The sequence below is a fragment of the Crotalus tigris genome, unplaced genomic scaffold, assembly GCF_016545835.1.
Source record: "Crotalus tigris isolate CLP2741 ecotype Arizona unplaced genomic scaffold, ASM1654583v1 scf7180000018278.843604, whole genome shotgun sequence".
NCBI classification, from domain to species: domain Eukaryota; kingdom Metazoa; phylum Chordata; class Lepidosauria; order Squamata; family Viperidae; genus Crotalus; species Crotalus tigris.
Genome location: NW_024096920.1, coordinates 717,556 through 732,339, shown reverse-complemented (window position 1 = coordinate 732,339; position 14,784 = coordinate 717,556). Strand labels below are relative to the sequence as shown.

The following is a 14,784-nucleotide window of genomic DNA, read 5'->3' as shown; positions in this document are numbered from 1 at the left end:
TAATATAAACCACCATTTAATTACAAACCACTGTTTACTGTATTTACTCCTGGGTTACCTCAGTGCAATAAGACTGCATGCTCTGACACAAAGTTTTGAAAATGCTGGTTAAAATAAATTCTTAGCAAGGGAAAACTCTATCTAAAGTGGTTCTTTCACACGTTAGTTTTCACCTCCCCCGTCTGCCACGAGAGAACAACATTTCATGTGACTGGTGGTGTCTCTTGCCAACACACCGATCCCTTGTTTGATCCTGAGAGATCTTCCTCCCTGGGAGATCTATTTGAGGATGCCAGGCACGATCATCTTAGGGAAGGCGTAGTATCTACAATCAGCTGGAGGAATCAGGTCCATAACGGTAGTGTGGATGTTCTTCGGCTCAAAGCCAGCCTCGACCAAGTGGGTAATTTGTGTTTCCTAAGGAAAAATACCAAAGGGAGATTTACCCTGTGTTCATGCAACACGCTAAGTCACAGTTTAAATAAACCATAACTGGCTGGGTCTGCAGGACCTGTGAAGGCAAGGAGAGTCTACTTTTTCTCAAGCCAGTGGCATTCTCATAAGTGCAGTCCAAAAGAGAAGGGAGAGGGCCCCAGAAGTGGACAGAGTGTCTCATTTCTCCTTCAAGCAAGCCACCATACATTCGGCAGGTTTTCTTGCAAGCCACATGGCAACACAGGGTAATTGTGCATTGTGGTGGTGAAGGTGCTGGACTAGGGATAGATTCTCCATTCAGTGAAGTCTCCTGCACCGCAGCCTTTCCCTGCTCTCACCTGAAACATCCTTTCAATGTCCGAATACTTGCTCTTCAACAGGTCCCCCCAGGAAGTCAAGTTGCAGTAGGTGAAGACCCCGCCTGGCTTCAGGAGGCGATGGGCGTGAGCCTACAGGGAGAAAAGGAGGAGTGGCATTTTGGGGGGGGGGGCAATGTTAGGCGTGAAGAATAAGGACCACACATTAAACTCCAGTTAAGTAGATTTATTGTTCATGCCTGTACGCAAGAATCTGGTCAACTAACGGCCAGCACTAAATGGGCGCTAGATAAGAGTCAACGGAATTCAAGAGGGGTTGGACTTAGACTATTTGTGAGAATGTAATGACTCCAGGCTGATTCCCCTCTTGATTCCACCCCCCAGGCTCTGCCTGTCCTTCTCCTATAGGTAGGGAATGCCCCAGAATCTGCTGCTTGGTGTGGTGGAATGTAATCTGGATTCCCAGAGGGAGGGACTGCATTCCGGAGGAGCGAGAGACAGTTCAGATAGTTTATGTGGGAGAAAGAGGGTGAAGATGCCGCCTCCCTAACGGTTCCCCAGCATAAACTGGAACTAGATAAGAGTCAATGGAATTCAAGCAGTTTGAATTCTGCAGCCCAGCACTGTGTTGGCTTTCTTGGCAGCTGCAGCACATTGCTGGTTTTTATTTGAGGGTTTCCTAAAATTTGTAAATTATTTCAAGGGTTCTCCCACTGGTCTTCCAAAAGATTGAGGAAGGCTGGGTATGATCAACTGATCCAGAGGCATGATGCTTGGCACTCTGCCCTCCCATAGATCCCAGTTAGCTTGGCCAAAGGGAAAGCATCATGGGCACTGTAGTCCATCAGCTTCATAGGAGACCCAGCTGATTCTCTCCTGCTTGCCATGATGTAATTTTTTTCAGCCTCATTCAGGGCAGTCAGTTTGCCATTGACTGAAGTTCACACCTCCCTACATATCTCTGGTTTCTGTATTTTGCCCTCTGGGGGCACCCATATGCCAACTTCTCCTTCAAACTGTTCTGTATCTCCAGATGTGACCAGGGGTGCCTGCATGGGAGAAGCCAGGATGGAGGCCGCAACTGTTGGATAAAAGCTGTTCTTTTTTGTCTGCACTGAGAAAAGTCAAGATGGCAATCACAAACGTGTGACCAACACTACTTTTTAATGTACATTGTAATTGCAGAGTTTGGGCACCATTTTGACTTTTTTGATGCCTTTGAACGCTTGGCTAGAAAAAAAGGTGTGATCCAAAAAGTCACAATGGCAACAGCGGCTATGCCATTGGTGCCTTATCTTTTTTTTTACCTGTGTCATGATGACATGATTGTAGTTGCCCTCTTGACTTTTTTGACCTTTGGGTAAAAAAAAGATGGGGTCAGCAAAGTCAAATGGCAATCCTGAGAATATGATTGAAAGGCCAATCTGCTTTGGGAGCAGAACCCCACTTTCCAAGGGTCAGGCAGCTCCCCAAACCAAGAAAGACATGTTGAGATTCTTTTTAGCAACTCCCTTTATGGTTCCTATCTACGCACAGAAATCTTGCCAAACTAAAACAAACTGCTTGAATTCTGGGAGTTGAAATCCACATGCCTTAAAATTGTCAAGGTTGAGAAACACTGCTTTAGACAAAGGACAGGCCACGTCTTCTATTTAGGAGAGGCAAACAGGTTTGACCATTTGCTCCTTAGTACACAACCACTATCATAAACCTGAAACAGCCCTGTTGCTATTTCCTTATCTAGGAGTGGGGGAAACCTCCCGAGCTAAAAAAACAGATAAAAACTGGATCAAGGTGAGCTCGCCTTTGGGTCTTTGGTGCTCGCTAAGCTTAGTGGTTTTCTTGCAAATGTTTCATTACCAAGCTAGGTAACCCCAGGTATCCTGGAAAATGACACTGCTTAATAGATGGGATCCAGAGCGTGTCCACTCTAGCTGGCCCAACTTGCTAAATTGCTTTTTTTTCTACCTTTAATGGAGCTTTCAACCCTTAAAGTAGCTTTCCCCAGTCAGACATCGCCCCAGGCATGTTGCGACGACAATCCCCAGAGTTCTCAGTCAGATGAACAGGGGTAAACCGTCAGGGGTGCCAAATATCACCTTGATGAAGTCAAACTGATGGGTGTGCCAGGTATCTTCTGACAAGGGGTACGTATCGTAGAGAATTCCTGCATGTGAGAAACAGATCTTTGGCTCTCAAGAAAGAAATGCGTTGTGGTATAATGGTCATTTTTCACTGTCTGGGAATGGGATGCTCCTTAAATGAACTTCTGGAGATTTTCCTCCCACCCATGAGCCCCAGCCACAGTGGCCAACCATCAGGAACATGGGAGGACTCTTCCTTGCCGTCAGTCCAGTCAATGTGCTGTCACAGACTGCCTTAGATGTTGTTGGTGCTTCATCACTGGAGGCTTTCAAGAGACTGGACTGCCATCTGTCAGAAATGGTGTAGGGACTCCTGCTTGGGCAGGGGGTTGGACTAGATGACCTACAAGGTCCCTTCCAACTCTGTTATGCTATTCTATTCTATTCTATTCTATTCTATTCTATTCTATTCTATTCTATTCTATATTCTATTATATTCTGTTCTGTTCCTTATTTTGTTCTGTTCTGTTCCTTATTTTGTTCTGTTCTATTCTATTCTATTCTATTCTATTCTATTCTATTCTATTCTATTCTATTCTATTCTACTCTATTCTATTCCTTATTCTACTCTACTCTACTCCATTCCATTCCATTCTTCTAATTCTATTGTTCTGTTCTGTTCTAGTCTATTCCTTATTCTACTCTACTCCATTCCATTCTTCTAATCTGTTGTTCTGTTCTGTTCTATATAATATATTCTAATCTATTCCTTATTCTACTCTACTCCATTCTTCTAATTCTATTCTATTCTATTCTATTCTATTCTATTCTATTCTATTCTATTCTATTCTATTCTATTCTATTCTATTCTATTCTGTTCTGTTCCTCTCTATTCTATTCTATTCTATTCTATTCTTTTCTATTCTATTATATTCTATTCCTATATTCTATATTCTATTATATTCTGTTCTGTTCCTTATTCTATTCTATTCTATTCTATTCTATTCTATTCTATTCTATTCTATTCCTTATTCTACTCTACTCCATTCCATTCCATTCTTCTAATTCTGTTGTTCTGTTCTGTTCTATTCTATTCCTTATTCTACTCCGCTCTATTCCATTCCATTCTTCTAATTCTATTCTATTCTATTCTATTCTATTCTATTCTATTCTATTCTATTCTATTCTATTCTATTCTATTCTATTCCTATATTCTATATTCTATTATATTCTGTTCTGTTCCTTATTCTGTTCTATTCTATTCTATTCTATTCTATTCTATTCTATTCTATTCTATTCTATTCTATTCTATTCTATTCTATTCCTTATTCTACTCTGCTCCATTCCATTCCATTCTTCTAATTCTGTTGTTCTGTTCTGTTCTATTATATTCTAATCTATTCCTTATTCTACTCTACTCCATTCCATTCCATTCCATTCTTCTAATTCTGTTGTTCTGTGCTGTTCTATTATATTCCTTATTCTACTCCATTCCATTCTTCTAATACTATTCTATTCTATTCTATTCTATATTCTATATTCTATATTCTATATTCTATATTCTATTATATTCTGTTCCTTATTCTGTTCTATTCTATTCTATTCTATTCCTTATTCTACTCTACTCTACTCCATTCCATTCCATTCTTCTAATTCTGTTGTTCTGTTCTGTTCTGTTATATTCCTTATTCTGCTCTACTCCATTCCATTCTTCTATTCTATTCTATTCTATTCTATTCTATTCTATTCTATTCTATTCTATTCTATTCTATTCTATTCTATTCTATTCTATTCTTTATCTGCTATATCAAGAGCTCAAAAGCACTTGTAATCTAGGCGTGCGTGACTATGGCAACTTTACAACCTGTGGATTTCAACTCCCAGAATTCCTGAGCATGGCTGGCTCAGGAATTCTGGGAGTTGAAGTCCACAGGTCGTAAAATTGCCATGTTTGCCCACCCCTTCTGTAACCCCAGGGATCCTGGGAGTTGAAGTCCACAGGTCGTAAAATGGCTAAAGTTGGGACACAATCACCCCAGAGAAATGGAGACAACCCTGTTGCTTACCGTTAAAATGTTCATCCGGCAAGGTTGGTGCGACGTCTTCCCACAATCCTTTCAATGGGACAACCTGGGGAGGGAGGGGGAATCAAGGAGGAGACGGAGTGCAATCAATGAAGAGGTAAGCCGTGATGCCGGAAAAACATGCTCATATTGTAAAGGCAACAGTGTCTTTGTAAAAAGAAAAAAAATGTTTGGGAAAAAAAAAAGAAAACAGAAAATATAGCCTTCTTAGATCATGGCCCTCAACTATCCAGACTCAGACCCGGGTCCTCCCTGGCAGAAGCACAACTCCTTCCAAAGAGAGTAGAAATCTGTTTAAAAGTTGGGAGGAGATTCCCCTCATATTTTCCCTATTTTGGAGCAGGGCTCGAAGTTGCCCACTGTTAGACCTGTGAGGTAGTCCAGACAAGAAACGCCACCAGGAGTTCTAACTTTTTATTTATTTTAAGGTTGCATTAAAAGAATTTGGCAAGACTGAAAGTATTTTTATTCATTAGGTTTTTATCCTGTCTATTACTTTCTAAGCAACTCGAGGCAGCGAACAGCATACCTGGTATTCCTTCCTCCTCCAATTTCCTCACAACAACAACCCTGTGAGGTGGGTTGAGCTGAGAGAAAGAGAGAAAGATTGACCCAAAGTCACCCAACTGTTTTTCATGCCTAAGGCGGGACTAGAACTTACAGTCTACTGCTGATTGGTCCAAAGTTATCCAGCTGCCTTTCATGCCTAAGGCGGGATTAGAATTCACACTCTCCTGCTGATTGGCCCAAAGTTATCCAGCTGCCTTTCATGCCTAAGGCGGGATTAGAATTCACACTCTCCTGCTGATTGGCCCAAAGTTATCCAGCTGTCTTTCATGCCTAAGGCAGGACTAGAACTCACCGCCTCCTGGTTTCTAGGCTGACACTTTAAGTACACCAAACTGGCTCTCCCCTCCTTTTCTTTTACTCTCTGGAAAACTAAGGAGAATCCCTTCTAAAATGCTTCCCATGCCCTCCCTCATTCTGTGGGCCAGGGAGACCTGCTATACACCATTGTCCAGTCTGCTGCTCTCCCTCCTGTCTCCCAAGGACTTTCTCACGTACCCTTATCCCCTCCGTCTGGGTTCACACTGCCCAGTTTAGGACCATCTTATGGACTTGGTTACATCACTTCCCTTCCCCATTCACTGCTCCCCTTTCCCATCATGCATTCGGATAGAACCCCGAAAATGACCTGCATGATGTCATCTACATGATTTGCATGATGACGTCATAGCAGGTGGGCTGTGCTTCCTTTCCTGCTGGGCATTCGTGCCCTCTCTCTCGCCAGGCCCCTTTGCCCCAACCTTGTGAGGCTGTGTTTTCGCCCACTCCTGCAGCCTCTGGAAGACTCCTTCGTTGCATTCGATGATCCAGTGCTCCTTGATGTCAAACTCTTCAATTTTGCTGGCAGCAATGGCCAGGCCAAAGCCGACCTCCAGCACCCGGCCTCCTAAAAGGAAGATATGATTGATTGATTGATTGATTGATTGGTTGGTTGAATGACTGATTGAATTTATATGCTGCCCATCTCGCTATCTAAAGAGGCCCCGAGCAGCTTAGGTCTGGTTAGCCAAGCCACAGAGATGATCTTGGAGAAACCATGTCCCAGAAAATTACAAAAACGTGATTTCTCTCAAGAAAAGGTTAGAAAGAAACTCAAGATGGTCCCGCCTTGACTCTCTTTGGAATAAAAGGAAGAAAACAAGAAAATTCAGTCAATTTCAGAATTTGATTACTAGAGCCCCTGTTCATAAAGCAGAATTTTTATCTTTCTTGAGGAATCTGTTTCCTATCCTAAAAAAACCAAAAACTTAAGAAAAGTCAGATCAGGTTAATTCTTGAAGAGGAACCAGAGAACTGAAGCCTAGTTTGGCAGAAAGAGACAAATGATTGGCTTGTTTTGCCCAGAACACCTAGGTCAGAGGTGGGGAACTATGGTCCTTATATGACTTGTCAACTTCAACTCCCAGAATTCCTGAGCCAGCCATGGCTGGCTCAGGAATTCTGGGAGTTGAAATCCTCAAGTCATAAAAGGGCTATCGTTCCCCACCCCTGACATAGGTGGACATGAACAGGACCATGAAGTGACTTATCTGACTTTTAGTTCAGCTTGGGGGAGACTTTACAAAGCTTAGTTAGCAGCACCTCGCTAGCCATGCTGGGTTATTTAAAAACAAAAACAGGGCTAAACATGGCTTGCACACGGAGTGGGAAGTCCATCCAGTAAGTGGCTGGATGTGCAAACCACTTTTGCACCAAGAGAACTACACAGATGTATCCACCAAGTCACCAGGAGTTGAGCCTGACACCCAGTACGGGTGGTCCTCGACTTATGACCACAACTGAGCCCAACATTTCTGTTGCTAAGCAAGAAAGTTGTTAAGTGGGTTTCGCCACATTTTATGACCTTTCTTGCCACAGTTGTTATGTGAATCACTGCAGCCGCTTATACCATATTTGTTAAGTGAATCTGACTTCCCCACTGACTTGGCTCACCAGAAGGCCACAAAAGGGGATCGCATGACCCCCCCCACCCCGGGACCCGGCAACCGTCATAAATATGAGTCAGTTGCCAAGCATCTGAATTTTGATCACGTGACCCTGAGGATGCTGCGAGGGTTGTGTGAAAAGTGGTCATCAGTCCCTTTTTTCAGTGCTGTTGTGACTTCGAACCGTCATTAAATGAAAAGTTGTAAGTCTGTATTGCTAAAAATCTGGCCTCCAAGGATGATGTTCGGGATGAGAATCAAATGCTTGTTGGTCTTTGTTACTGCACAGATAAACAACATGAAATTCTGGTAAGAAAAGCATTGGGAACATCACAGCAGAGCTTGGGTGTTGTGCTGTTGTCTCACATGACCCTGGGACACTGTAACCGTCATAAATATGAACCGGTGGCCATGCCTCCAAAGCACCTGAAGGCAGGACAAGAAGCAACGGATGGAAACCAATCAAGGAGAGAAGCAACCAAGAACTAAGGAGAAACTTCCTGACAGTTAGAACAATTAACCAGTGGAACAACCTGCCTCCAGAAGCGGTGAATGCTCCAACACTGGAAGTTTTTAAGAAGAGACTGGACAGCCATTTGTCTGAAATGGTATAGGGCAGTGATGGTGAACCTTTTAGAGACCGAGTGCCCAAAAACTGGCCCCACCCCCTGCCCCGTGTGAAAACTGGTCGTAAGTCACTTTTTCCAGTGATATAACTTTGAACGGTCCCTAAATGAGCTGCTGTAATTTGAGGACTACCTGTACTACACACACACACACACACACACAGAGAGAGAGAGAGAGAGAGAGACAGAGACAGAGAGAATTTTCTGGAATTCCTGTGAAACTGTCTCAATAATAATAATAATAATAATAATAATAATAATAATGATGATGATGATGATGATGATAGAAGGGACCTTGGAGGTCATCTAGTCCAACCCCGTTTAGGCAGAAAAGCCTACACCATTTCAGACAAATGGTTGTCCAATCTCTTCTTAAAAACTTCCAGTGTTGGAGCACCCACAACTTCTGGAGGCAGGTTGTTCCACTGATTAATTGTTCTCACTGTCAGGAAATTTCTCCTTAGTTCTAGGTTGCTTCTCTCCTTGATTAGTTTTCATCCGTTGCTTCTTGTCCTGCCTTCAGGCACCTTGGAGAATAGCTTCACTCCCTCTTCTCCCCCTTCTCAGGCTGCTGTGCATGCTTAACCCAGGTCACCATGGTGTCTTGAGAGGCTGGAAGAGACCTTTGCCTCGGCAAGGCAGCAGCCCTTATCTTGAGCCTCAGCCTGCAGCTGTCAGCAAAGGGCGAGACCCCTGAAACACCCACCCACTCCCCAGCCTTTCCGGAGAGACCTTTCACCACAAAGCTATTCTTATCTCGGTTGCCGTGCAGGCAACTGAACGCTGCTCAGGCCAGGAACTTGACTCTGATGGGTGTCAGTATCCATGGGTGGAGGTTGTTTATGGGGGTGGTGGAGGGGAATGTTTGACCAAATAGGGGTGACATGATAGCAGTATTCTAGTATCTGAGGGGCTGCCCCAAAGAAGAGGGGGTCAAATTATTCTCCAAAGCACCAGAGGGCAGGACAAGAAGCAATGGTTGGAAACTGATCAAAGAGAGAAGCAACCTGGAATTAAGGAGAAACTTCCTGACAGTGAGGGCAATTAACCAGTGAAACAGTTTACCCCCAGAAATCGTGGGCGCTCCATCACTGGGTGTTTTTAAGAAGAGGCTAGACCAGAGGTAGGCCACCTTGGCTCTTTTATGACTCGTGGATTTCAACTCCCAGAATTCCTGAGGGGACAGGGAAAGGTTTCCAAGCTGAGCCATGCTGGCTCAGGAATTCTGGGAGTTGAAGTCCACGAGTCACAAAAGAGCAGAGGTTGCCTATCCCTGGGCTAGTCAGTCACTTGTCTGAGATGGTATAGGTCAGGGGTAGGCAACCTTGGCTCTTTTATGACTGGTGGACTTCAACTCCCAGAATTCCTGAGCCAGCATGGCTCAGCTTGGAAACCTCTCCCTGTCCCCTCAGCATGGCTGGCTCAGGAATTCTGGGAGTTGAAGTCCACCAGTCATAAAACAGCCAAGGTTGCCTACTCCTGGTATAGGTTCTCCTGCTTGAGCAGGGGGCTGGACTAGAAGACCTCTAGCTCTTTTCTATTCTAAGAGCAAAAGACCCCAAGAATATATCTATGTCCCTACCAATCATCCTATTCCCTATCGGGTTAAGGAATGTTATGCAAAGTGCAGAAAAGGAATAGGATGTAGCAAGTCCAGGAAATTAAGCGTCAGGAGCTAAGACAAAACAGAGGTGATCTAGATAAGTCCTCAACTTACCACAGTTCATTTAGTGATTACAAGTTACAATGGCACTGGAAAAATGTGACTTATGGCCGTTTTTCACACTTATGACTGCTGCAGCATCCCCATGGCCAATGTGATCAAAATTCAGATGCTTGGCAATTGACTCGTATTTATGACGGTTGCAGGGCCCCAGGGTCATGTGATCGCGTTTTGCGACCTGACCGGCAAAGCCGGTCATTTTAACAACCCTGTTGGCAACTTAACAACTGCAGTGATTCACTTAATAACCGTGGCACGAAAGGTCGTAAAATGGGGCAAAACTCACTCCACAAATGTTTCACTTAGCCACAGAAATTTTGGGCTCCATTGTGGCCCTAAGTTGAGGACCATCTGTAATAAATCTGCTTTCAGCAAACACACAGACAGACAAACTGAGCAAGGGTGACAATGTGTGTCAAAGTGGAGTGTGTAAAAAAAAATGAAGTGCTGGCTGCCTGTGACATTTTCAGCAAAAGTTTATTTGTTTATCTATCAGATTTTCACACCAGCCATCTCACTTGAGTGATTAGTTGATATATATAGACCTCGGCCCAACAGTGGACATTTTTGTCAATGGTGGAAAAAAGGTTACCGCGCTTTTCAAAATTCCGTGTTACATTTTTGACTACAATATTAGAATTTTATTAGCCATGCAAAGGTTCTGATATCTAATTCCTTCTGTGGCTACCTAACAACAGCGGCAAGGAAGATCATAAAATGATCAAAACTCCCTTTGCAAATGTTTCGCTTAGCAAAGGAAATTTTGCTCTCCGTTTTGGTCGTAAGTCGAGGCCTACCTGTATGGAGGCTGCAGAACACCTTCCGGGGTTGAGCTTACCTTGTGAAGCAGCCACGCTGGCTAAAGCATGCATGTAGGGGGATTCCCAGCGCTCCATTACCGGCTTCCCCATGATTTCCAAGTGAGTGTCTGCTGGATTGTAGCCGGCAGCGGCTTCCTTCCAAGAAGGCTTACAGTTTTCCCCTTCCAGGAAGATGGGACAAGCCATGCCGGAAGGTCTAAGCTAGAGCTGGAAGCGGAGAGAAGGGTAGAAGAGGCTGACAGGAGTTCCAGGAACCTGGAACAGGAGCTGCTGAGCTTCTGTTTAGCTTGAAATAGTTCAAGGGGTGGAGCAGGGGAGGAGGGAGCTGAGAGAGCAAAGGGGAGTTAAGGGGGGGAAGGGGGGAGTTTGCAATTCCCACTTGGAAGTGGGGCAGGAGAAAGGGGACATCTTCTGGAGAAACGGAACAATTGCAGACCGTCAGGCTTGAATGGCTATTGCTATTGGCCAGGATAAATCAGAAGAACAGAATAACAAGAGATGGAAGGGACCTTGGAGGTCTTCTAGTCCAACCCCCTGTTCAAGCAGGAGACCCTATTATACCACTTCAGACAAATGAAATTGGCTGCAAGATCACGTGAAGTGTTAATACCACTCTACAACGCCTTGGGAAGGCCACACTTGGAATACTGCATCCAGTTTTGGTCGCCATAATGTAAAAAAGATGTTGAGACTCTAGAAAGAGTACAGAGAAGAGAAACAAAGATGATTAGGGGACTGGAGGCTAAAACATATAAGGAAAGGCTGCTGGAATTGGGTATGTCTAGTTTAATGAAGAGAAGGACGAGGGGGGACAGGATAGCAGTCTTCCAATATCTCAGGGGCTGCCCCAAAGAAGAGGGAGTCAAGCTATTCTCCAAAGCGCCTGAAGGCAGGACAAGAAGCAATGGATGGAAAATAATCAAAGAGAGAAGCAACCTAGAACTAAGGAGAAACTTCCTGACAATGAGAACAATTAATCAGTGGAACAAGCTGCCTCCAGAAGCGGTGAATGCTCCAACATTGGGAGTTTTTAAGGAGAGACTAGACAGCCATTTGTCTGAAATGGTATAGGGTTTCCTGCCTGAGCAGGGGGTTGGATTAGATGACTTCCAAGGTCCTTTCCAACTCTTGTTATTCTCTATTCTATTCTATTCTATTCTATTCTATTCTATTCTATTCTAGTCTAGTCTAGTCTAGTCTAGTCTAGTCTAATCTAATCTAATCTAATCTAATCTAATCTAATCTAATCTAATTCTATTCTGTATGGTTGTCCAGATTTTAAGAAAAAAAAAGCCTCAGTTTTTGTTCTAGGGGTAGATAGTCCTTAACTTACAACCATTCCTTTAGTGACCATTCAAAGACAGTGAAACAAGTGATTGATGACCGTTTTTCATACCTGCGACCGTTGCAGCATCCCCCATGTGATCATGTGATCAAAATTCAGACACTTGGCAACCGACTTATTGTATATTTATGACTTATTGCAGTTTTCTGGGATCAGGTGATCATGTTTTTGTGACTTTCTGACAAGCAAAGTCAACGGGGAAGCCAGATTCACTTAAGAACCATGTTACCAACTTAACAACTGCAGTGATTCACTTAATGACGCTGGCAGGAAAGGTCATACTATGGGGCAAGACTCACTTAGCAACTGTCTTGCTTTACAACAGAGATTTTTGTGCTCGATTATGGCCATAGCTCAAGGACTACCTGTAGGAAAGAGCATTATGTATGTTCACCATCCTAAATTACTTAAAGTAATGTTGTTAAGGGCACCAGGTTAGAAACTGGGAGACCGTGAATTCTAGTTCTGTCTTAAGCATGAAGCCAGCTGGGGCATTTGGGGTCAGTCCCTTTTGCTCAGCTCTGGGAAAAAGGAGGAAATGGCAAACTACTTCCAAAAAACGTTGGCAAGAACATTGCAGGCAGTTGCCATGTGTGAAGACTGACTTGAAGGCACGTACACACACACACCCATAAAGACAACTTAATGTAGTGGTTAAGGCTCTAGACTAGAAACAGGAAACTTCTTGCTCTGCCTTAGGCATGAAAGCTGGCTGGGTGACTTTGCGCCAGTCCCTTTCTCTTTGCCCCTGAAAGAAGATGACAAGGAAAAACCATTTCTGAAAATCCTGCCAAGAAATCTGCAAGGATTCATCCAGGTGCTTTAGGAGTCAAGACTGATTTAAAATGGACACCTAGCATCAAAAACATCGTCAAAAAAGCACAACAAAGAAGGTTTTTCCTGCGCCAACTCAGAAAGCTCAGACTGCCCAAGGAGCTGCTGATACAGTTCTGTAACTATCTGATTTGGAACTGCAACCACACCAGACAGACACAGATTTCAACAGATAGTTAGAACGGCAGAAAAAACAATTGCAACCAGCCTGCCTTCCACCGAGGACCTGTATAATGCCACTCATCTCATACCTAAAAAATGTTAGCTGAATTTAATTTCATTATTCTACATCAGGGGTGTCAAACTCAATTTCACTGAGGGCCGCATCAGCATTGTGGTTGCCCTTGGGGGGCCAGGTGGGTGTGGCCAGAGTGGGTGCAGCCTACTGGGTGGGTGTGGATGGAGTGGGTGTGGTCTACTGGGTGGGTGTGGTCAGTTCTACATCATTTGCGTCAAGGGTGCATGTGGGGGCATTGGCAGGAATGGGACAGATCTGAGGGTCTCTGGCAGAAGGGGGTGGGACCAGGGCAAGTGCCAAGGCATGGTCCACCAGGGCAAGTGCCAAGATGGCCACCACAAAATTCTACATTGGCTCCCGGCTGGCCTGGGCCAGGGCCAAGGCAGCGGGGGCCGTTCCCTCACTGTTTCCAGGATGGCTTCGCAGGCCGCATGAAACTACTTTGCAGGCTGCATCTGGCTCCCGGGCTTTGTGTTTGACATGTCTGTTCTACATGAATCTCTTGAGGTGGGAAGTACAATTCCCACCATCAACACTATTCATAAGCCACCGTTAAGATTGTTGTAAAGAATTAGCACGTTAGCTTGAAAACTGCTGCTGTGTTATTAGCATGACAATATTTTGTTGTTCTTTCTGTAACTTTGTATGTAAACAATACTTTGCTATTATGTTTTTTCAGGTTGACGGGTTTCACAGCTAGGACAACATACTCATTGATCAATATTACTTTTTTCTCTAATAAATACATTTGTGTGTTCAATCACACTTCGCCAGTCAATCCATCCATCCATCAATCAATCTATCAGAATAGAGCTGGAAGGGACCTTGTAGGTCTTCTAGTCCAGCAATAAAGAATTCTATATTCTATGTCTATGTTAAATCATTTCTTCTCAGTTGTACAGATTCCAACCCACGTACAGGCACTTCCATTCCATTCCTCCTTCTCCTTCATCCTCTTAAACCAGTGACTCCCAACTTTTTCTATACCCTGCACCCCATAGAATGCTTCTGATATATCAGGGGTCTTGAAACTTGGCCCATTTATGACTTGTGGACTTCAACTCCCAGAATTCCTCAGCCAGCGTGCCTGGATGAGGAGTTCTGGAAGTCCACAAGTCATAAAAGAGCCAAGTTTCAACACCTTTGTGATATATTCTCGCACCCCTTACAAAAGTTCGAAGTAACGACAATGAGTTAAGCATATACACTATAATTTCGAAAACCCAAATTTTCGCACCCCCTGGAATATTGCCTCGCACCTCCGTTTGGGAACCCCTGTCTTAAACCAAATACAGAGACGCGGAATCAAAACCATAATTTCCTTCTTCAACGGACTACGCTTCCCAAATGGCCCAAGACAAACTTCCGGAGATGAACGCACTCAAGCGGTCCACTTCCTTAAAGAACAAAAATAAAACCAGAAATAAAAGTACAGTAACTACATTCCCCATCATGCTCCTTGTTCTTTAAAACGGAAGTTAGACCGCGTGCACCACTCTACCCGCTCCTAACAAAGCATATAGTCCTCCAGACGATCTGTGCGTTTGCTTCCCTCCTTCCCCGCCTCCTCCTATCCTCCCGCGCGCTTGCACTACCGGAAACCCCGTAGCAGCCAATGATATTCTTAGCGGCTGCTGGGAGGGAGAAAGGAAAGGGGGGGGGAAGGGTCTCGCGGCCCTACTGCGCAGGCGTATTACCCGGCTTCTACTTGTAGCGGCGGTTGGTGGCGGCAAGAGACTGGGAGGGAGATTGGGCGGGGGGAGGGGGGAAAGAGGACGCAAGGCG

The 14,784-nt window shown here is 44.3% G+C and overlaps 1 protein-coding gene across 1 annotated transcript; it reads right to left on the bottom strand.

Annotated features, from left to right (window-relative positions):
- Nucleotides 1-10,768, bottom strand: GAMT (guanidinoacetate N-methyltransferase). The gene is made up of 6 exons (XM_039349502.1): nucleotides 10,600-10,768; nucleotides 6,228-6,373; nucleotides 4,903-4,966; nucleotides 2,852-2,919; nucleotides 774-884; nucleotides 1-417 (listed from the first exon to the last, which is right to left on the bottom strand). The coding sequence occupies exons 1-6, from the start codon at nucleotides 10,766-10,768 to the stop codon at nucleotides 280-282; spliced, it is 696 nt and encodes a 231-aa protein (XP_039205436.1). The 3' UTR covers nucleotides 1-279.
- Nucleotides 10,769-14,784: the final 4,016 nt, after the last annotated feature.

Bases quoted from the DNA above. Each gene is read 5' to 3' on its own strand.
- GAMT (XM_039349502.1), bottom strand. From the start codon at position 10,768: ATGGCTTGTCCCATCTTCCTGGAAGGGGAAAACTGTAAGCCTTCTTGG. The intron at 6,374-10,599 runs GTAAGCTCAACC...TCTTCCTTTTAG, and splicing joins CAGCGTGGCTGCTTCACAAG to GAGGCCGGGTGCTGGAGGTC. The intron at 4,967-6,227 runs GTTGGGGCAAAG...CTCCCTCCCCAG, and splicing joins CGAAAACACAGCCTCACAAG to GTTGTCCCATTGAAAGGATT.